The 22,732-nt window shown below is 40.0% G+C and overlaps 1 protein-coding gene across 3 annotated transcripts in view; it reads left to right on the top strand.

Moving 5' to 3' along the window:
* Window positions 1-2,638: 2,638 nt before the first annotated feature.
* Window positions 2,639-22,732, top strand: part of RAD51 (RAD51 recombinase) — a 33,903-nt gene continuing 13,809 nt past the window's right edge. Inside the window, exons 1-5 of one of the 3 annotated variants that reach the window (XM_015537363.2) lie at window positions 2,639-2,710; window positions 8,621-8,723; window positions 10,449-10,586; window positions 18,156-18,273; window positions 19,667-19,758. In XM_015537363.2, coding sequence (XP_015392849.1) covers window positions 8,637-8,723; window positions 10,449-10,586; window positions 18,156-18,273; window positions 19,667-19,758 — 435 coding nt within the window. In that variant the 5' untranslated portion in view covers window positions 2,639-2,710; window positions 8,621-8,636. Of the gene's footprint in view, window positions 2,711-2,774; window positions 3,168-8,620; window positions 8,724-10,448; window positions 10,587-18,155; window positions 18,274-19,666; window positions 19,759-22,732 lie in introns of those variants that run through there. The other 2 variants (XM_042989139.1, XM_007081664.3) reach the window with 2 other exon arrangements.

Genomic DNA, 22,732 nt, shown 5'->3' with positions numbered 1-22,732 from the left:
GAACTCACAAGATCAAGAGTCACATCCTCCTCCTACTGAGCCAGCAAAGGTGTCCCTGTTCTTGATTTTAACCAAAGTATTTCTAACAGTTTACCAGTAAGCAGACAATGGTAGCTTGTTTGGGATATCCGTGTTTTTTTCCTGATCATGCTAAGAAAACATTTAATTCCTTTTTATTCATTTTTTTAAATGTTTTGTTTTTGAGAGACAGTGGAAGTGGGGGAGGGCAGAAACAGAGGGAGACACAGAATCCAAAGCAGGTTTCAGCCTCTGAGCTGTCAGCACAGAACCTGACGCAGGGCTGGAACCCAAATCCACGAACTGTGAGATCATGACCTGAGCTGAAGTCAGTCGCTTAAATGAGTCACCCCAGTGCCCCTCTAATTCCTTTTTACGTTTTCCTCCTCTTAATCAGGAATTTATGTTGAATTTTATGGAATGCTTTTTCAAAATGATGAAATTAACAAAATAAGTTTTCTCCTTGACCTATTAATAAGGTCAATTATGATAGATTTCCTAATATTGGATCATCCTTGTACTACTCAATTGGATCACTTGGACATGACAGTGGATTTCCCTTTCTATGCTCCAGGCTGCCTATGCCATGAGATTATTTTCCTTGAGACAAAAGATTATGCTTCTGATGATTAAATTTTGGTTTTACTAGAAGTTACTTCCTTGAGATTTCAGATAGGTCATTCAGATTGTAATTTAGGATATATCCAATATTTTTCTTTTCTTTAATTTTTTTTAAAGTTTATTCATTATTGACAGACAGAGGGAGACAGAGCATGAGCATGGGAGGGACAGAGAGAGGGGGAGACAGAATCTGAAGCAGGCTCCAGGCTCTGAACTGTCAGTACAGAGAATGACGTGGGGCTTGAACTCATGAACTGTGAGATCATGACCTGAGCCGAAGTTGGACACTTAACCGACCAAGCCACCCAGGCACCCCTATATCCAAAACTTTTTTTTTTTAATGTTTATTTATTTCTGAGACAGAGAGAGACAGAGCATGAGTGGGGGAGGGGCAGAGAGAGAGGAAGAATCAGAAGCAGGCTCCAGGCTCTGAGCGGTCAGCACAGACCCCAACGCAGGACTCGAACTTACAAACCGTGAGATCATGACCTGAGCCAAAGTTGGTTACTCAACCGACTGAGCCACCCAGGCGCCCCTACCCAAAACTTTTCAATCACACATTTATAAATATTCACATGGATTGCTTAAACTGTTAGCAATAAATCTAGCTTTCTTATTTCTAAGTGTGTAGTGGGTTGTCTTGGAAGAAAGAAACAGAAAACTACTCAAACTGGTTTAAGCAGAAGAAATGGAAGGGACATTTATTGGAATGTAGAAGTATCTCATAGTGCTTCTGGGACCCTGAGAAGTTGGAAATATCTGGAAAGTGGTCAGATTTCAGAATTGTTTCTGTCTTACTTTCTCAGTCTCTCAATTTCTTAATCTTTCTACAGATGGGGTTTCTCTGGTTTGACATCCACACAGCCACAGGAATTGGATTTTAATGAAAGGTCAAAGTCACATATTATTTCATTCAGCCAAGAGGGGCTGTGGGTTTGCAGATGTTCTAAGGAAGATGTGTGAAGAATGAGAGGTAAAGGTGGGTATCTCTGGTATGGAAGGCACTTCACTACTATCTCCAGGTACTATCTGTAATCACATAGTTAGGTTGATTCTATCTCCAGAATGCTTCTTGAGTCTGTCATTGCTCCAACTCAAGCAAGACTTCATCACTTGTCTGAAATATTGCAAGAGCTAACAGTTTTTGCTGTCCTTACTTCCCTAAAATCTCTCCTTCACTGCCACAATGATGAGAGGATTAAATAAAAACTTTATGAACTTTAAAGCACTCCACAAATATAAACTAGTAGTGGGGGGGAAAACAGATATAAATAAAGTAGTAGTGTGTGTGTGGGGGGGGGGACAGGAAGAAAAACAACATAGGACTCGTCTGCTCAAAAACTTTAAATGACTTCCTCATCAACTAAAGAATAAAGACCAAAAAGTTCCAGACATGTCCTTAAGTTCCCTCATAACCCGAACTAAACGTTAACTTTCCAGTATCAGCGACTCCACGATACTTTTCTTCCCTCACCATACAATACTATTCCTTGACCATGTCGTTGATTTCCACGCCCAGATTGATATCCTTGCTTCTGTCTTTCATCTCCTCTTCTTGGTCCAGGAAACTCCATTCACTCTTTAAAACCAGAATCACAGGTCAATCTTTCCAGTAAACCAAAATAAAGTTTATCTTCTCAAAACCAATGCCTCCTTCCTCTGGAGTCTTGCAAATCTCCAGTAAAATACCAAGGCTTGACTAACATTTCAGCCATTTTTCTTCCCTTCGCTAGCTTAGTTTTCCACTTCCACCTGTCCACTCGAGCATCCTCAGCCGCACCACCTCCAGGGGCCTGGAAAACGCCAGGCTCCGGGAATCTGAGTCAGAAGTTCAGAGCAATCTCAAGCGCCTAACGCTCAGGTTTAGATACTTCACAAGCAAATCAAGAATGGCTTTCTGGGACCAGGCTTCTCCCTAGAGGGGCTGAGGCACTAAAACAGGCGTGCGCCGGCGGTGCATACTGGGAGATGGAGTCTCCGGACAACCCCACTACCTCCTGGGAGTTGTAGTCCCCGGTCTGGTAAAAGAAAAGAAGGGGGCGACTCCCAAACTTTGAGTTCGTTTTCAGAGGTAAATGGAAGAGGGAAGTTCATAACATCATGCAAGGTTAAGTTCTCTAGGCTCATCTCTAGGATCGGAAGCAGCGTCCGAAGGGGCTGGAAGGCAGAGCCGAGGAGGGCGGGGAGACGTTACGTTGACGCTGGCGTGACCCAGCCCGAGAATTTGGCGGGATCTCCGAAAGTTGCAGTGCTCCGCGCGCGCAGTGGCCTGAAACCGAGATCTGAGGAGAGCGGAGACGCACCCGGAGGGACGCAGTTGGGAGCTGAGTTTCGCCTGGGTTGTGTGCAGAAGGCCGGAACAAGGGAGTAGAGAAGTGGGCAGGAAGCGAAGGGGTCTGGAGTCCGTCCCGGCCGGGCGCGGACCGAGCCAGCGGACAGAAGTCGGGGCGCGCAGCCAGTGGGAGCGAGGAGCGCTGCGTACCAGGGTGAGGGTGTTAGGCGCGGACTCGGTTCCTTTTTGCCTCAGGGTAAGTCCCGACAGTAGCCGGCCCCGGGCCTGGCGGGCTCGTGGGGCCAAGTGAGAAAGCGGAGTTGGCGGGGTGGAGCAGGGGCATGCCCGGGCCCAACCCACCGTCAGAGCTTGTTGTGGCGAAAATGGTGGCGGACCCCCAGGCTCCAGAGCTGGGGGTGGGGGACCTTTTAGAGGCCTTTGTTTCTAACACCCATTTTTATGGGGAGGGTTGGGGGGGGGGCAAGAAAGCCGAGATCCAGAGAGGTGTAGTGATTAAATGTCACAGCTGTTTCTGTCCGGGCCAGCGGTTCCGGATCTCTGGTCAGTCCTCTTTCCATGATACCGTATTTTCCTTACAAAGTACCAGCCTCCAGTTTCCAAAAAGGTGTTTTCATTACCTAATGGAAGGCCGTTCACGTGATGCCTAGGGAATGGTCTGTAGTGAGGTTTTTTACCTTGTAAGGTGAAGTGTAACATGCTTATCGAAGAATGCACAAATCCAAAGTGTACACAGCTCTGTGAATTATTTCAAAAAGTATATACGTGTGTAGTCACCACTCAGGTCAATAGCTAGAATGTTGTCAGCACCCCAAAGCCTTTCCTGTTACCCCTCTAGTGTGTCTCCTTTTCTCTTCAAAGGTAACCACTATATTGACTTTTAATACCATTAACTAAATTTGCCTGTTTGAATTTTTTATGAGTAATGCTGTTTATATTTTTGTCTGGTTTTCCTCAACATTCTATCGGTTTATATATATGTTTGCATAAGGCAATAGTTCTTTCCTGTTGCTATATTGAATTCCTTATTCATTCTGCCCATGGTGTACATTTGGGTTGTTTCCAGTTTTTGGCTTTTGCTTTTTCTTTTTATAATTAAAAAAATTAATGTTTATTTTAGACAGAGAGAGAGACACACACACAGAATCTGAAGCAGACTCCAGGCTCCTGCTGACAACAGACAGCCGTAGTAGGGGCTCCAACTCAGGAGCTTTGAGGTCATGACCTGAGCGGAAGTCGGATGCCTAACCGACTGAGCCACCCAGGTGCCCCAGTTTGGGGCTATTTTAATGAGAAAGGCTGCTGAGAACATTTCCTGTGTACATTTTGGTGCACGCATGTATGCTTTTTAGTTGATTAGTACAGAGTATTGAAATTCCTGGTTCATAGCATTTTCTATATTCAGCTTTCACATTTAATGTTAGTTTTCTAAAGTTGTACCAATTTACATTCAAACCAGTAGTGTAGGAGTGTTTAGTTGTTTCACATGCTTGCCAACTCTTGATATTTTCAGTCTATTTAATCTTACCTATTCTGGTGCCATATACTAATATCTCATGGTTTGGATTTTAATTTTCCTGATTATTAATAAGATTAAGCATTAGTTCCTATGTTTATTGGCCATTTGGATATCTTCTTTCGTGAAGTGCTTGTTCAGATATCTTGTCTTTTTCTATTGGGTTGTCTGTCTTGCTGATTTGAAGTTCTTTATGTATTCTAACGATCAGTTCTTGGTTGTATAGGTGGTAAATATTTTGTCCCCTAACTATAGTTTGACTTTACATTTTCTTTTTCTTTTCTTTTTTAGTTTATTTTATTTGAGAGAGAGCACATGCATATATGCATGTGAGCGAGGGAGGGGGAGAGAGAAAGAGAATCCTAAACAGGTTCCATGCTTGATCTCATGGAGGCATGAGATCATGACCTGAGCTGAGATCAAGAGTCCAAAGCTTAACTGACTGAACCACACAGGCACCCCTGACTTTTTTTTTTTTTTAGACGTTTATTTATATTGAGACAGAGAGAGTAGGAATGGGGCAGAGAGAGGATTCCAAGAGAATCCCGACGCGGGCTTGATCTCCCAAACTGTGAGATTGTGACCTGAGCTGAAATCAAGAGTCTGAAACTTAACTGACTCAGCCACCAGGGGCCCATGACTTTTCATTTCTTTCTTTCTTTCTTTCTTAGAAAGACTTAGGACTTAGGATCAGGTCATGATCTCACAGTTTGTGAGTTCAAGCCCCACATCCGGCTCGCTGCTGTCAGCACAAAGCCCACTTCAGATCCTCTGTCCCCCTCCCTTTGCCCCTCCCTCACTTTTGCTCTTTCAAAAATAAAAATAAATTTTAAGAAATCCTTATCCCAAAGTCATGAAGATATCTGCCTGTATTCCAAAAGCTTTGTTTTACCTCTTACATGAAGATCTATAATCAAATTGGAAATTGAGTATGTGTTTTTCTTATTCTGTAAGGCTCTCCCATTAACCCAGCACTGTTTATTGAAAAGTCCATCCTGGGGCACTTGTGTGGCTCAGTCAGTTAAGCATTGGACTCTTGTAGCACCTGGGTGGCTCAGTCAGTTAAGCATCCCACTCTTTTTTTGTTGGTTGGTTTTTAATTTTTTTTAATGTTTGTTTATTTTTGAGAGTGAGAGAGAGTGCAAACGGGGGGTGCAGAGAGAGAGGGAGACACAGAATCTGAGCTGTCAACACAGAGCCTGACGTGGGGTTTGAACCCACGAACCATGAGATCATGACCTGAGCCAAAGTCGGATGCTTAACCAACTGAGCCACCCAAGTGCCCCATAAGCATCCCACTCTTGATTTCAGCTCAGGTCCTGATCTCACAGTTGTAAGTCCCACTTTGAGCTCCATGTTGGGCATGAGGCCTGCTTGGGTTTCTCTCTGTCCCTCCCTCTCTTCCCCTCCCCTACTTGTGAGCTCTCTTTCAAAATAAATGAATAAACCTGAAAAAAGGAAAAGACCATCCTTTATTACTCTGCAGTTTCATCTTTTTCATAAATTATGAATGTTTGCATTCAGGTGATTCTGATATTTAGCATTATCATAGATACACATTATGCTGAACCTGCCATCTAAGAGATCTGCACCTGAAATAATCAAGAACAAATGGTCATCTCCGCTGGGGCACCTGGGTGGCTCAGTGGGTTAAGCTTCTGACTTTAGCCCAGGTCATGATCTCATGGTTTGTGTGCTATCAGCACAGAGCCAGGAGCCTGCTTCAGGTTCTGTGTCTCCTCTCTCTGCCCCTCCCCTGCTTGCTCGCTCTCTCTCTCTCTCTCTCTCTCTCTGTCTCTGTCTCTCCCTCTCAAAAATAAACATTAGAAAGAATAAATGGTCATCTCAAAAGAAGACATACATATGGCAAACACACATGAAAATGTGCTCAAATGACTAATCAGGGAAATGCAAATCAAAACCACAATGATACAGTATGTCAGAATGGCTAAAATTAAAAACATAAGAGGGACTCATCTGACTCTTGATTTTGGCTTAGGGTATGATCTCACTGTTGGTGGGATTGAGCCCCACTTCTAGCTCTGCACTGACAGTGCAGAGGCTGCTTAGTATTTTCTCTTTCTCTGCCCCCCTCTGCTTGCACTTGCTCTGTCTCTCCCTCTCAAAATAAACTTAAAAAGGAAGAAAAGAAATAGGGGAGCCTGGCAGGCTCAGTCAGGGGAGCATGTAACTTTTGTTCTCACAGTTGTTAATTCGAGCCCCACGTTAGGTGTAGAGATTGCTTAAAAATAAAATCTTAAAAAATAATAGCAACAAGTGTTGGTGAGGATGTGGAGAAAAAGGAACCCTCCTGCCCTGTTGGTAGGAATGTAAATTAGTGCAGATACTGTGGAAAACAGTATAGCGGTTCCTCAAAAATTGAAAATACAAATGCCATATGATTCAGTAATTCTACTACTGGGTATTTACCCAAAGAAAACAAAACAAAAAAACCCTACTAACTTGAAAAAATATGCACCCCAATGTTTATTGCAGCATTATTTGCAATAGCCAAGATATGGAAGCAACCCAAGTGTCCATCCATACATGAATGGATAAAGTGGATGTAGTATGTATATGTGTGTGCGCGCGCGTGTGTGTGTGTATATGTATACACACACGCGCGCGCACACACACACACAGTGGAATATTACTCAGACTTTAAGAAGATCTTCCGTTTGCAGCAATATGGGGGGACCTAAAGGGTACTATGCTGAATGAAATAAGTCCTACAGAGAAAGACAAGTATGCTATGATTTCATTTATATGTGGGATCTAAAAAACAAAAATAAACAAAAAGCAGAAACAGACCCATAAATACAGAGAACAAATTGATGGCTCCCAGAAGGGAGGAGTAGGATAGGCAAAATGGATGAAGGTGAATGGGAGGTGCAGGCTTCTAGTTATGGAATAAATCACAGGAATAAAAGGTACAGCGTAGGGAATATAGTCAGTGGTATTATAATAGTGTTGTATGGTGTCAGATGGTAGCTATACCTGTGGTGAGCTTAGCATAGTATAGAGTTGTCAGATCACTATGTTGTATACTTGAAACTGATGTAACACTGTATGTTAACTATATTTCAATTTTAAAAAAAGGAAAAAGAGGGACACCCGGGTGGCTCAGTCGGTTAAGCGTCCAACTTCAGCTCAGGTCATGATCTCCCACTCCGTGAGTTTGGGCCCCACGTCGGGCTCTGTGCTGGCAGCTCAGAGCCTGGAGCCTGCTTTGGATTCTGTGTCTCCCTCTCTTTCTGCCCCTCCCCTGCTCATGCTCTGTCTCTCTCTGTCTCAAAAATAAATAAAAACAGTAAGTAAATAAATAAATACATAAATAAATAAAGGAAAAAGAACAAATGGTCTTTTGTCCATTCTTGAAGAATGGAGATTTCATATGTGTTATCCTTTGAGTTAAATTAATCCTGATTTAAATTGTCCAGATTGTTTTGGTGTGATTTAAGTTCATTTATTCTTGTGAACATTAAGACTTTTCACTCTTACTAACACCTCTGAAGATCATGAAAAATTTTTGTTCTCAGTTCTTTTCAACCTGAGCAATCTTAACTCTTTTATCATAATAACCTGACTAGGTATAGGCCTATTGCTCATATGGAAGATTTCAGACTGAGCAGGGTACTTGAATGTTATTTATTCACTTAGGCATTCACTGAAGTCTGGAATGATTAAAATGGTGATATTTAAATTTCAAATTTCATACATTCCTATTATAAGCAGAATATGTGACTACAAGTTATCCTTGGCTAAGATGGGAAGTATGTCTCTCATTTCAGTGCACTGTCTTATCACTGGCTTATGGATAGTCATTCTGTACCTTCGTTTCACTCCTGTCCCACCACCCCCAATCCCTACTTGCTGGAAGGGAACAATGGAATAAGATTCGGCCCCTACCTTCCTACCTATGAAGCAGGGGAGCTGGGGATATAGTTGGTCTAGTTAAGCTGTGCATCGTTATGAAGCAGACTAGTTCTGGCTCCTCCTAAACTCTTTTTGATACAACTAGCTAGGTGGAAGGGAAAGGGTGATGAAATATATGTTCGTTTTCCTGCCGTGGGTAGGTCAGTGATTAGACCAAAAGCCTAACAAATAATTCTTCAGAGATTTATTGCAAAACTAAGTTTACAGTTCTGTACTCTCTGGCCGTCTGTATTTTTCAGTATTGAATGCTGAGTAATGGCTATGCAAATGCAGCTTGAAGCAAATGCAGATACTTCAGTGGAAGAAGAGAGCTTTGGCCCACAACCTATATCTCGATTAGAGGTATGTGCTTTGTTGCTAATTTTGAGATTATAATGCAGGATTAGTGTCTTCTACCTGTTGGGAGAAATCACAGGTTTTACATGAACCATTGGTTTATTGCCTAAGGCCAAGACCTAAATTGGAGTTTTTAGAAATACTGTCAAGGATCCTGTGGAAAGCTTAACATGGTTGCTAAGCATGTCTGGCCAGATCTCTTTTGTTAAGAATTCTTCTACTTTATCATTTTTCTTTCTCAGAGTTGGGTTGTCAAAACCTAAGGAGTCTATGGGTCCCATGATGGAGTCTCTGTGATGTTTATACTACATATGAAATTGCTATCCAGGGAATTACAGTGGCCTGGGCCAGCTCTGCAGGGAAAAGAGAGGACCATTGTCTCTCCATTGACCCGTATCTGCTGAAGTTACTAGCAAGACAGCTGTCATGATCAGAGAGAAGCACTTGTGGTCATTAAGGTATAAGAGCCAAGCTCCAATTCAGGACTGCACAAGAGCATCAAGTACCAGAGCTGCGGCCTTGTACTATTTCTTCCCATTGTGCAGAGGCCCCGGTGTGAGTGCAGCTGACATAGGCTGAAAGAAGTAGGAGGGAAAGCAAAGAAAGCCTTCATTCTTCTCTTTACATATATTCCTGTCATCCCCAGCTAAGCTTCAAGACTCCAGAAGTTAATTTAAATAGGTTTGTGTTAAACATTACAGGGTTCAGAGTCAACTTTTGTTACCATGAGCATCCTTATACCCACACATGGGTTTTGCTTATTGCTTAAATATTAGTAGAGCTTGTTTCTATGGACAGATAATATTCTCTCCCCTCTCTCAAACCTTCCCTGACCTGCAAATACATGCATATTCTGCCATTAACCGATATTGTCTCAGAAGTCATGGTTTTGGTGACTAATAAAACTAAAGCTAACTTTGTAATATAGGGAGGAAGAGGTGCCTTTGGGTGGTTTGTTTTGAGAAGTGGTATAGGAGTCCCCAACCAAAAGTAATCCCCCTCCCTTTTTAATGAATAGAATTTATTGTCAAATTGGCTTACATACTGTTTTTCCCATTTTTAAGGTCAGTTGTTAGATCAGAGCTTTCCTGTCAATCATTTTTTATATGTGCTTGACGTAGAAAACATTGGAAAACACCGATTTTAAGGTGGCTTTTTAGGACCCAGGGTCTTAGGGTTCATTTAGAGTCCCAGTCATAAAAGTTTGAGAGTTGCGGGCTTATACCCAGTGCCTGGGAGTTACTGGTTTGGTCCCGTTTCATGATGAGAATATGTACGTAGGATAGTACTAGTTTAAAAATTTCTTTTCAGGGGCGCCTGGGTGGCTTGGTCGGTTAAGCGTCCAACTTCAGCTCAGGTCATGATCTCACAGACTCTGAGTTCGAGCCCCGTGTCGGGCTCTGGGCTGATGGCTCGGAGCCTGGAGCCTGCTTCCGATTCTGTGTCTCCCTCTCTGTCTGCCCCTCCCCTGTTCATGCTCTGTCTCTCTCTGTCTCAAAAATAAACGTAAAAAAAAAAAAAAATTAAAAAAAGAAATTTCTTTTCAGAACGAAAAGAAATGAATGAAAAATAGTTTGTTATTAAATACCTGATATGTAGAGCATACTTTTCACAGCTTTTGCATATAATATCACAGTTCTTCAAAATAGCTCTGAAATGGGTAGGGCCAATATCCATATTAGACAGATGAGGGAACTGAAGCTTAAATTTATCCATGGTTTTCACTTGCAGCAATGTGGCATAAATGCCAATGATGTGAAGAAATTGGAAGAAGCTGGGTTCCATACTGTGGAGGCTGTTGCCTATGCACCAAAAAAGGAACTAATAAATATTAAGGGGATTAGTGAAGCCAAAGCTGATAAAATTCTGGTAAGTACTGCTTATATGAGGCATTAGTGGGAATAGTACAAAAGGATATACAGTGAAAGGTGGCAGTGTTCCTCCTTTCATCCCTCATTGTGTCATCCTGGCCCCCTTTCCAGAGGTGACTGCATTAGTTAACTATATATATGCCTCCTTGCATAAATTGGGATTTTCTGTCAAGGAAATCGCAATTTCATGGTATGATACGAGTACTGCCAAATTGATAAGTTTGCGTTCCCACCAGCAGTCAGTGGTATGTACCTTATCTTTCTAGAAATTATGATCTCATGCCTTAGAAATATATTCATTAGTTTGTAACCATAAAAAGAGTTTCAAAAAATATTCATTGACATGTTCATGATATAAGAAAGCAGGCTAATAAAATGTCTAAGTGTATATATACATGGTTGATTTGTGTTTTTAAAAATGTGTGTATTTATGTATAACACATGCACAGAATAACTATACTAAAATATGTTATTTCTGGATGGTAAGAATGTGAGCTATTTTTATTTTTGCCTCAATTTTCTGAAGTTTCTGCATTTTCCATAATACACTTGTTTTACTTTCAAATAGAAAAACTTTATTCCTCAAATATTAAAGCCATGTTAATTAGGCTCTAAGCGTGTATAATCTGTTAGTTGACTAATCACAGGCAAGATTCTTTTTTTTGTTTTTTTTTTTTTTAAGTTTGTTTTGAGAGAGAGAGAGACCACATAATGGGGGAGGGGCATCAAGAGAGGGAGATCCAAAATCCCAAGCAGGCTCTGGGCTGCCAGCACAGAACACAGACAAGATTCTTTTATAATGATAAGAGAGTGTGATTTCAAATCATACTTTTAGTTTTGTTTTGTTTTTTAACCTTAATGACATAAAGGTGATTTTACTGGCTTAACAGAAATGAAGTAGTAACCTAATAATCCCTTATATAGCACTTTAACTTTGAAATCCCATCCCTTTCATATATATTCTCATCGGGCCTTCGTAACAACACTGAAAAAGATAGGGCAAGTATTATCTCTTTTACAGATGAGGAAACTTAGGCACAGTGGTTCAATTATTTACCCAAGGTCATGCAGGCAATAGCAGAACTAAGACTGGAATCCAGTTATTTTCATCCTGTCCTATTCTGATCTTTTCTCATCTCTGTTCAGTGTCTTATAGCTACTATTAATTTTTCTTCATAATTCTCCATGATTACATTTTATTTTATGCATTTATCCTTTGGTATTTATATACATAGTTTGATTAGCTTTACCGTTGAATTTTTTGTTTTGTTTTTTAATGTTTATTCATTTTTGAGAGAGAGACAGAACATGAGCAGATGAGGGGCAGAGTGAAACAAGGACAGAAGATTCAAAGCAGGTTCTGCATTGATAGCATAGAGCTGGATGTGGGGCTCAAACTCATGAACTCTTAGATCATGACCTGAGCTGAAGTCAGACACTTAACTGATTGAGCCACCCAGGCACCCCCTACCCTTGAAGTTTTTATAGCATAAAGTAAATATCTATAAAATTGTATTTTCATATTTATTTTGATTACTATTATAGTTTCACAGAAATTTTTCACTGAAAAGATATTCAAAGGCTAAAGATTCTTCAAGAAAAACTGCATCTTTTGTTATGGGGTAGCTTCAGTGTGTGTACTGCTATGTAACTTAGTCAAATGGACAATATCTGAAATTTGTGAGTACTTATCATACATTAATATGTACACAACCTGATGAATTCTGTTTTACTGGGTATTATACTAAGAGCTTTGAATTTTTTTTTTTTTTTAACGTTTATTTATTTTTGAGACAGAGAGAGAGCATGAACGGGGGAGGGTCAGAGAGAGAGGGAGACACAGAATTTGAAACAGGCTCCAGGCTCTGAGCGGTCAGCACAGAGCCGGACACAGGGCTTGAACTCACAGACCGTGAGATCATGACCTGAGCCGAAGTCGAGCCACCCAGGTGCCCCGAGCTTTGAATTTTTAAGCACTGGGAGGAATGTTAACTTCATTTCTTTAGACCATTCTGTAATAGTAATTCAGTCTGGGCTCAAAAATTATAATCCTTGGGGTGTCTGGGTGGCTCAGTCATTTGCGTTTCCGACTCTTGTTTTCAGCTTAGGTCACAATCTCATGGTTCCTAGGATCAAGCCCCCGCATTGGGCTCTGCACCGATATCTCAGAGCCTGCTTGGGATTCATTCATCCATCCATCCATCCATCCATCCATCCATCCATCCATCCATTCATCCATCCCCTCTCTCTCTCTCTCTGTCTCTGTCTCTGTCTCTCTCCTCCTGTGTGCGTGTGTACTTTTTTTTTTTAATGTTTATTTATTTTTGAGACAGAGAGAGACAGAGCATGAACGGGGGAGGGGCGGAGAGAGAGGGAGACACAGAATCGGAAGCAGGCTCCAGGCTCCGCAAGATCGTGACCTGCGCTGAAGTCGGACGCTTAACCGACTGAGCCACCCAGGCGCCCCGCATGTGTACTTTTTCAAAGTAAACGTTACAAAATTTTGTAATTCTTAATTTAAATCTTTAGAGGAATGATATTGCTATCTATGGAAGTATAAAGTTGTCATTTATTGTATTACTTAAATATGTTTGTTGAATTGGTAACTTAATTGGAAATAAGAGTTCTGAGCCCCTAATACCTTAAAGAGTGTTTATCATACTAAGCCAGTAGGTGTCTCTAAAGTCTATTTGTTGTTTTTTTTTCTGGGCATTAATATTTGTGACAGAAAAAATCCTGACAGAATATTTGATTATGCCTGTCTGACCTTAGTTTTAGAAATCAAATTAATGTTTTGCTTTTGTGAAAACACAAATATAGACCTGTAATAAAGTGAAATAAGATATGCAGAATGATATAGAGATGAGTCTATTTTTCCATCCTCTCTGATTTCAGACATTTTATATTGTGAGCTTCTAGTGGGTAAAGATTAGTTGTGTTATTTGCTTTTAAAGGTTAAAGAAGGGGCGCCTGGGTGGCTTAGTCGGTTAAGCGGCTGACTTCGGCTCAGGTCATGATCTCGTGGTCCGTGAGTTCGAGCCCTGCGTCAGGCTCTGTGCTGACCGCTCAGAACCTGGAGCCTGTTTTGGATTCTGTGTCTCCCTCTCTCTGACCCTCCCCCGTTCATGCTCTGTCTCTCTCTGTCTCAAAAATAAATAAACGTTAAAAAAAAAAAAATTAAAGTTTAAAGAAGATTTCTTCAGTCACTGTAACTCTTCCCTCCCATTTCTATTCCCCCAAAGTCTTTGAAATTCAGATTTTCACCAAGAATACCTACTATCATAGTGGAGAAAGGAAAATAAAATCCATTTTCAGTATATCTGTCGAAATGGTTGAGAGACAAAGATTTTGTGAGTGAAATAATTGATTCAGAAGGTGCAAAATTCTTAGGTGGTCTTTTCCACATTTCAAAGTTTATTTGTAATTGGCTTTTGTTGAACTATGTTCTCTTGTTGTACTATGAACAGTGACAGATTCAGCACAGATATTTTTTGTTACATGTTTTTAAAAAATTTTTAATGTTTATTTTTGAGAGAGTGAGTAGGGGAGGGGGCAGAGAGAGAATGGGAGACACAGAATCCTTAGCAGGCTATAGGCTCTGAGCTTTTAGCACAGAGCCTGATGTGGGGCTCAAACTCGTGAACCACAATATCATGACCTGAGCTGAAGTCGGATGCTCAACTGACTGAGCCACCCAGTCGCTCCTATATATTTTTATTTGCCATTCTATGTCTCGTGTTCAAGAGTTTGGTAGTTCTTGGCTGTAGATTTAAGGGGGTACCTGGGTGGCTCAGTTGGTTAAGTGTCCACCTCTTGATATCAGTTCAGGTCATGATCTCAAGGTTCTTGGGATCAAGCCTCAAGTCAGACTGTGAGCTGACAGCGTGGAACCTGCTTGGGGTTCTCTGTCTGCCTCTCCCCTGTTCGTGCACGTGTGCTCTTGCGCTCTCGCACTCTCTCAAAATAAATAAGCTGCTGAAACATTGCAAAAAAAAAAAAAAAGCCTATAGATTTAAGATTTCACCTAGCACATACGAAAGTAAATTTATTATGTAAGTGTGAGAATAAAAGTAAAGTTCTCCAGATTAGGCATTTGCATGGTTTTTACTTAACATTTCACTGTTTACCATTCCGTTCCTGTAGGAGCTCATTGACTAGAAAATGTAGGAGTTAAAATGACAAACAGGGAAAGCATCACCTGTGTTTTTTCCTTAGTATTTTGTTCTTCAAATTTTTAAGCTTACTGTAATGCTGAAATAATTTATAATGAAAACTCATATACCCACCACCTAGACTCTACCATTAACATTTTAATATATTTGACTTATCACCTGTCTGTTCATTGATCTATCCAGCAATCTGTCCATTTAATAGAAGTTACAGAAAGATCATAGAAAAAAGGAAAGAAGTTATCACAGACATAATTTAAGAAAATTTCCGGGGCACCTGGGTGGCTCAGTTGGTTAATTGCCCAACTTTAGCTCAGGTCATGATTTCATGGCTCGCAAGTTCAAGCCCCATGTCGGGCTCTGTGCTGACAGCTCAGAGCCTGGAGCCTGCTTCAAATTCTGTGTCTCCCTCTCTTTCTACCCCTCCTCTTCCCCTGCTCATACTCTGTCTCTCTCAAAAATAAACAAACATTAAAAAAATTTCCAGAGCTAAAGGGAAGCAGAAGTCTCATATAGTATGACCTCATGGAGTGTCAAGGACCCACACCTAGACATGTGAGTGTGAAATTTCAATATACCAATCATGAAGAGAAGATTCTGAAAGATTTCAGAGGGGAAAAAAAGCAAGTCTAAAGGAACAGAAAATCAGAAAGACCACATTTCTTTTCAGAAATCTAGCAGGTAGAAGCTAGTAGAGCAGTGTCTTCAAAGTTCTAAGGGCACATAATTTTAACCTAGAATTCTGTTTGTAGCAGTTTTATTAATTATTCAGGCAGAATAAAACATTTTCAGCAATACAAGAATTCACTTTTTTTTTTTATCTATTTTGAGAGAGAGAGAGAGCATGCATGCAAACAGGAGAGGGGCAGAGAGAAGGAGCAAGAGAGAATCCCAAGCAGGCTCTGCACTGTCAGTGCAAAGTGGGATATAAGGCTTGGACCCACCAACCGTGAGTGAGATCATGACCCGAGCCGAAATCAAGAGTTAGATGCTTAACCAACTGAGCCAGCCAGGCACCCCAGGAATACAAGAATTCAGAACATTTTTCTCGTATCCACTTTCTTAGGAAGGTACTTGATGATATTCTTTTAACAAAACGAAGGTGGAAAACCAAAGATCTAGGTTAGACTCCAACCTAAGAACTCAGTGAAGGAGTGTCTTTAGACAGTAGTTAGTCTAGAGAGCAAAGACCCCAGTTTGGAAAAGAAAAGGAACTTCAGGCAGAAGGGTTTCAGTAGAACACATGGTAAAATTGAGAGGTCAGAAAATTTGAGAAATGATAAAATCGGAAAATACTAGAGAAAGACATGACTCAGATATAAAAGCAAGGTAAATGGAGCATGATTTTGAAACTGCTGGCATATAAAACAATTCATTTGAATTTGACAGCGGAAGCCTTTGAGGGACATTGAGTTGTTGACACTGGAACTTTAGTATTTCTAGTCCACCGTTTGATTCTGCAGTGAATAAAATTCACAAAGCTGTAATACAGACATTGTAATGAGTTTTCGAGTGAAATAGTATTAGACTTTTTCTTTGTGGAAAGTTTTTATTTTTTTTTTTTAATTTTTTTTTCAACGTTTTTTATTTATTTTTGGGACAGAGAGAGACAGAGCATGAACGGGGGAGGGGCAGAGAGAGAGGGAGACACAGAATCGGAAACAGGCTCCAGGCTCCGAGCCATCAGCCCAGAGCCTGACGCAGGGCTCGAACTCACGGACCGCGAGATCGTGACCTGGCTGAAGTCGGACGCTTAACCGACTGCGCCACCCAGGCGCCCCTGTGGAAAGTTTTTAAATTACAAGTTTAATGTCAGTACTTGCTATAAATGTATTCAGATATTTCTTTTTTTTGTAGTTAGACTCACACAGTTTATTTTATTGAATTTAGATTCAAGTTCAACTAATCACTTGTACCTTGACTTGGATTATTTTTCTAGTTTAGTGAGTTTTAATATTTAATAGTTTTTTAAATAGGAATTAGCCTATTTCATTAGTCACGTAATTTGTTGGCATAGAGTTATGATTTTGTAAGCTTGATAGTAATGTTGTCTCTTTCATTCCTGATTTGTGATGAGTCTTTTTATTTCTTTCTTTTTTATTTATTTATTTTTTTAATGTTTATTTTTGAGAGAGAAAGAGCACAAGCAGGGAAGGGGCAGAGAGAGAGAGAGAGAGAGAGAGACACACACACACACACACACACACACACACACACACACACTCTGAATCAGGAAGGGGCAGAGAGAGAGAGAGAGAGAGAGACACACACACACACACACACACACACACACACACACACACACACACACTCTGAATCAGGCTCCAGCACAGAGACTGACTCAGGGCTTGAACCCATGAACTGTGAGATCATGACCTGAGCTGAAGTCAGATTCTCAACCAACCGAGCCACCCCTAGTCTTTTTATTTTTTTCTTGATCTAACTAAAGGTTTATCAGTTTTGCTGATCTTCTCAAAGAACCAAATCCTGGTTTCATTGATTTTCTCTATTGTATTTCTATTCTCTATTTTATTAGTTTCTACTCTAATCTTCCTTTCTTCTGCTTGCTTTGTTTAGTGTACTCTTTTTCTGGTATCTTTAAGTGGAAGTTAGGTTATTGATTTTAGATCTTTCTTATAATACTGGCATTGATAGCTATAAACTTCCCTTTAAACTCTGCTTTTACTGCATTCCATAAGTTGTGGTATGCTGTGTCTTCATTTTCATTCACCTGAAAGTATTTTCCGATTTCCCTTGTCATTTCTTCTTTGACTCATTGGTTATTTAGGAGTGTATCATTTAATTTCCATTATTTATGAATGCATTTATTTTTAAATTTTGGAATTAATTGATAGATGGTTGAAGGCTTACCAGTGACTGCAAAATAGGATTTAAATGTTTTCAACCTCGACAGTATAAGAGAAAAGGTACAGGTGACAGAGATGGTAAAGTAGATATGGAGGGAGAAGAGACTGAAGGGCAAATGTCCTCATTTAACAAAGTAGAAAGTTAAGAGAGAAAGTCTGGTTGATGGAACAGGAAAAGAGGACTTAAATATATTGTTGGATTTTGTGCCATATTGTCACATTTGTCATTAAGTCAGGCGAAGTACATATATGTTGGTCTGTAATAGTTTTTTTTTTTTATTTATGTGGATGTATTATTTGAATTAGTAATTTCAAAATTAATCTTCTTGGAGTCCCTAAATTAGTTTATCCTTTAGTTGCCAGAAAGATAAAATAATCCTAGAACTAGAACTATTAGTATTTTGATAACTTTTTAAAGAGAAATCATTCTAGAAATGTTATTAGATGTTATTTCATCCCGCTCTATGTCTGGTTCTTGTTTTATTAATAATAAACATATTTTGTTGATTTGACATTACTTAATTTTCCCAGACTGAGGCAGCCAAGTTAGTTCCAATGGGTTTCACTACTGCAACTGAGTTCCACCAAAGGCGATCAGAGATCATACAGATTACTACCGGCTCCAAAGAACTTGACAAACTACTTCAAGGTATGGTAATCCCTTATCCTCTGTTGTAAACTACAGTTAGCAAAGCATCCAGGTCACAGAACAAAACTAAAGTATTTGGGTAGAATTCGTGTGTTAGATATGATTAAAAGATAAGAGAACTATCCACATTGAAGAAGTAAGACTGCTGTAGGGTGGGACCTGAGTTACACAAAATTGTCTGCCAATTAATTAGTTCAGTTTCCATTTAATACCACATTCAGAGGGTAAGCTCCCCCTGCCTAAAGAATTAATTATAACCTACTTTAACACAAGGTTGAAAATCTGATAACTAAAACACTCCATGTTTGAAGACTAGGTTATAGTATCAATCCATGGTAGTACACACTAATATTTAGGACTTTATGGAAAGCTGTAAAGTTTTTTTGAACTTGTGAAAACACTGCTGCCGTGAAAGATTTGTTTCTTAGTGCTTCACCAAATATTTCAACATTTAAAGTTTTCATTTTGGGGGGAGACAAAATAGTATGCAATCAGCAATCACACTCAAATTTGAGTGTTAGCCCTCCCATCTGTACCTCCTCCCAGCATTTACTGGAGGTATTACATGTGCAAATTACTTAATATTCTATGCCTCAGTTTTATTATCTTCATAATAAGGATAAAAAGACTTCCTACCTTATAGGTTATTGGAATTAAGTGAAATGGTACATATATATGTGTAGCACAATGCTAGATACACAATTAACGATTAGAAAGTACTAGGTGATATTATATCTGTATTTTTTAAGTGACTGCTTATTGACTTGTGATGGTATAGTTCTATATCTCTAGTTAAAGCCACATGTGTGATACAGTTACATAGAGCTGTACACAGATACACAAATGAGATGAGTATACCTACAGTTGGAGAAATATGACTGTATCACTGACAGCTTTCTGATATTGATACTGTACTGTAATTATATAAAATGTTACACTGGAGGAGGCTGGGTGAGAATTCATGGGATCTTCCTGTACATTTCTTGGCAATTAAAAAGAAAAAAATTTGTTAATGTTTATTTACTTTTGAGAGAGAAAGAGAGAGACAGAGGCATGAGGGGGTAGGGGCAGAGAGAGAGAGAGACATAGAATCTGAAGCAGGTTCCAGGCTCCAAGCTGTCAGCACAGAGCCTGACACAGGGTTCGAACCCGAAACCACACGATCGTGACCTGAGCTGAAGTTGGACGCTTAACTGACTGAGCCACCCAGGCGCCCCGGCAATTTTCTATAGATCTAGAAATATTTCAAAATAAAAAATATTTTAGGAGTTACTGATTGTTGAAAAATGGATTTCCAAATTATGTATACATCTTTTTGATGAGCTCCAAGGGCATTTCTATGATTATTGTTTCTGAATGTTTGTATTTTGCTAAAGGATATTTCTTACTTTAGGAGGAATTGAGACTGGATCAATTACAGAGATGTTTGGAGAATTCCGAACTGGGAAGACTCAGATCTGTCATACTTTGGCTGTAACATGCCAGGTAAGCTTTTGGGCTCTAACCAAATCAGCAAAAAAAAGTTGATTCTTGTTATTTTCAAGCATCTTTTGGGATGGAAATAAAAGGCACTTTCTCTATCCCTAAGACTAATTAGAAGGTAGACTTCCTATTGCAGAATTCTTCATTGTGCTAATACTTTCAGATTTTTAATTTCAGATACTTTCTTACCATCCATTAGGCCTCCCCAGGCTTCACCTGCCTTCTTCACTAGTCTAGATTTTATGATTGATCATTAAAGTCATTCCTTTACAGATACCCTCAGATTTACATTCCCCATCAGAACAGATGCCAATTTTGGATGAACTCTTCTCAGTCTTCTCTGAGAGCTGTCTTCTGAGTGCTTGTTCCCTAATAGCTAATCATACTGGAGAAAAATCATACCGTAAAGCTGATTGTCTGCATTTTATTCATTTTTTTTTTTTTAGTGTTTTATTTATTTTTGAGAGCGAGCGAGCGAGCAAGCACACAAGCAGGGGAGGGGCAAAAGGGGAGAGGGAATCACAGAATCCAAAGCAGGCCTCAGGCTCTGAGCTATCAGCACAGAGCCCAACATGGGGCTCAAACTCATAAACCGTGAGATCATGACCTGGTCAAGTCAGACGTTTAACCAACTGAGCCACCCAGGCACCCCAACTCCTCCTGTTTTCTGCTCTTCCTCATACTAAGTATCTTCTCCATTTCTACTTATGCTCTCATTCATAGGAGGATTTGGAAATAGACACAGATAATTAATTGCCTGAGATCATATTGTATTGAAAAGGTAGATACAAAAATCAAACCCGACTTTACAAGCCCATCCTCTTAAAACCTTTATAAGAGTAAAACCTTTACCTGGCTTGTTTTCTGCTGTATTGCTAGTGCCTAGTCAGTGCTTTGCACTCAGTAAATACTTGAAGCAATGGAGACAATAGAATAGATGTCCTAAGACATACTCCTTTGTTTGTTTTAAGATTTTATTTTTTAAGAAATCTGTACACCCAACGTGGGGCTCAAATGTACAACCTGAGATCAAGAGTCATCTGCTTCACTGACCAAACCAGTCAGGCACCCCAGCACATACTTAATATAACAGAAATTGTATGGAGGAAGTAGCATAACTTTTTTAGGGAGAGGGATTACTTCACCCTAAAGTAATCATGGAACACTTTAGAGAGATAAGGGATTGGACCATACTCCTGAAGAATGCTAAATTTGAGTAGGTAAAGAAATTAAAAAGCATTTAACTAGGGAATGGTATGTGCAGAAGTGCAGGAGCACAGGGGCATGATATATGGAGAAGACAATAAATAAACCCGTTTATCTAGCTCAGAGGTCTTCCTTGGAAAAGTCGTAGGAGATAAACCTTAAAAGGACACATCAAGGTACACCTGGCTGGCTCAGTTGGTGCAGCATGTGACTCTTGATCTTGGGGTTGTGAGTTTGAGCCCCACGTTAGGTATGGAGATTACTTAAAAATAAAATCTCTAAAAGAAAAAAGGACAGCTCAAGAACACGTTTTAGAAGGTCTTCGCTATAATGTAAGGAGTTTACACTCGATTCTGTAAAGAGTGGAGGGCATAAAATCTTCCTCAACCGAAAAGAAATAAGTAGGGGGGCTTGGGTGGCTTAGTCCAACTTCAGCTCAGGTCATGATCTCACAGGTCATGGGTTCAAGTCCCATGTTGGGGTTTGCGCTGTCGGCTTCAGAGGGAGAGTGTTCTCATTCTCTCTTCCAAAAATGAAACATTAAAAAAAATTTTTTTGAATAACAAGTAATATTTTCAGAAATACTCTGGTAGCAACCTGTTGAGAATTGGAAGGAGAGGCAAAAGCTGAGGATATTTAATGGATGATTATTATAAACATTAGCTGATTGGGTATAAACTAAAATAGTCACATTGAAGAGATACAGGTAGAAGATGTAAAAGGCGGCATTTAATGACTGATGATAAAAAATATATATATCTCTCAGCCCAACAATGTATTAATTTGGTAAACTCTAGAAAGGATTTGGGGGAGAGAGGTAGTTTTTATGGAAAGATTAGTTCAAATTTAGAGAATTGGGTTTGAGGTAATGAGACAACCAAGTAAAATTGTCTAGCAGTATTTAGAGATGTTGTAACTAAGTCCTATGTAGAGAAGTAACATTGGAATCTCTGAAAATGAAAGATCTGAGAAGAGAGAAGAGGATATAGAAGGGACAGTGAACAAATTTGTCACTGTTTTGCAACTTTAAGCAGTGTTTTGAGGAGCCCTTTTTCTTCTTTGGGGTCCTAACATTCCTTGGTTTAAGGGTATGTTGCTGTGAGTAGCTGGCCCAGTGAGTACCCTGGAACCTGGCCCATTACTATGGGTCAACTCTATTAGAATTTTTTGAGGCTAGGATTGCCTGGGTGGCTCAGTCAGTTAAGTGTCTGACTTCAGCTCAGGTCATGATCTCATGGTTCGGGAGTTGGAGCCCCACGTTGGGCTCTGTGCTGACAGCTCAGAGCCTGGAGCCTGCTTCGCATTCTGTGTCCCCTTCTCTCTCTGCTCCTCCCCCCACTTGCGTTCTCTCTCTCTCTCTCTCTCTCTCTCTCTCTCAAAAACAAACATTAAAAAAAAATGTTAGGGTTGCCTGGGTGGCTCAGTCATTTGAGCGTCCGACTTTGGCTCAGGTCATGATCTTAACGTTTGTGGATTCAAGCCCCGCATTGAGCTCTGTGCTGACAGTTTGGAACCTGGAGCCTGCTTCAGATTCTGTGTCTCCCTCTCTCTGCCCCTCCCCCACTCATGCTCTGTCTCACTCTCCCTCAAAAATAAATATTAAGAAAATTTTTTTTTAATTTTTAAGAATTTTTTTAGGCTTTATTACAGTTTTAGGTATTTTGAAGGAAATGGCATTATTTTAATCTAGATAGATTATACTCACTTCTCCCATGGACACAGCTTATCGATGAAGTTCAGGACAACTCACATGAAATTTGCCTCTTTATAG

The sequence above is a fragment of the Panthera tigris genome, chromosome B3 (genome assembly GCF_018350195.1).
Source record: "Panthera tigris isolate Pti1 chromosome B3, P.tigris_Pti1_mat1.1, whole genome shotgun sequence".
NCBI classification, from domain to species: Eukaryota; Metazoa; Chordata; class Mammalia; order Carnivora; family Felidae; genus Panthera; species Panthera tigris.
Note: the sequence above shows the minus strand (reverse complement) of the source record. Positions and strands in the feature narration are given on the sequence as shown.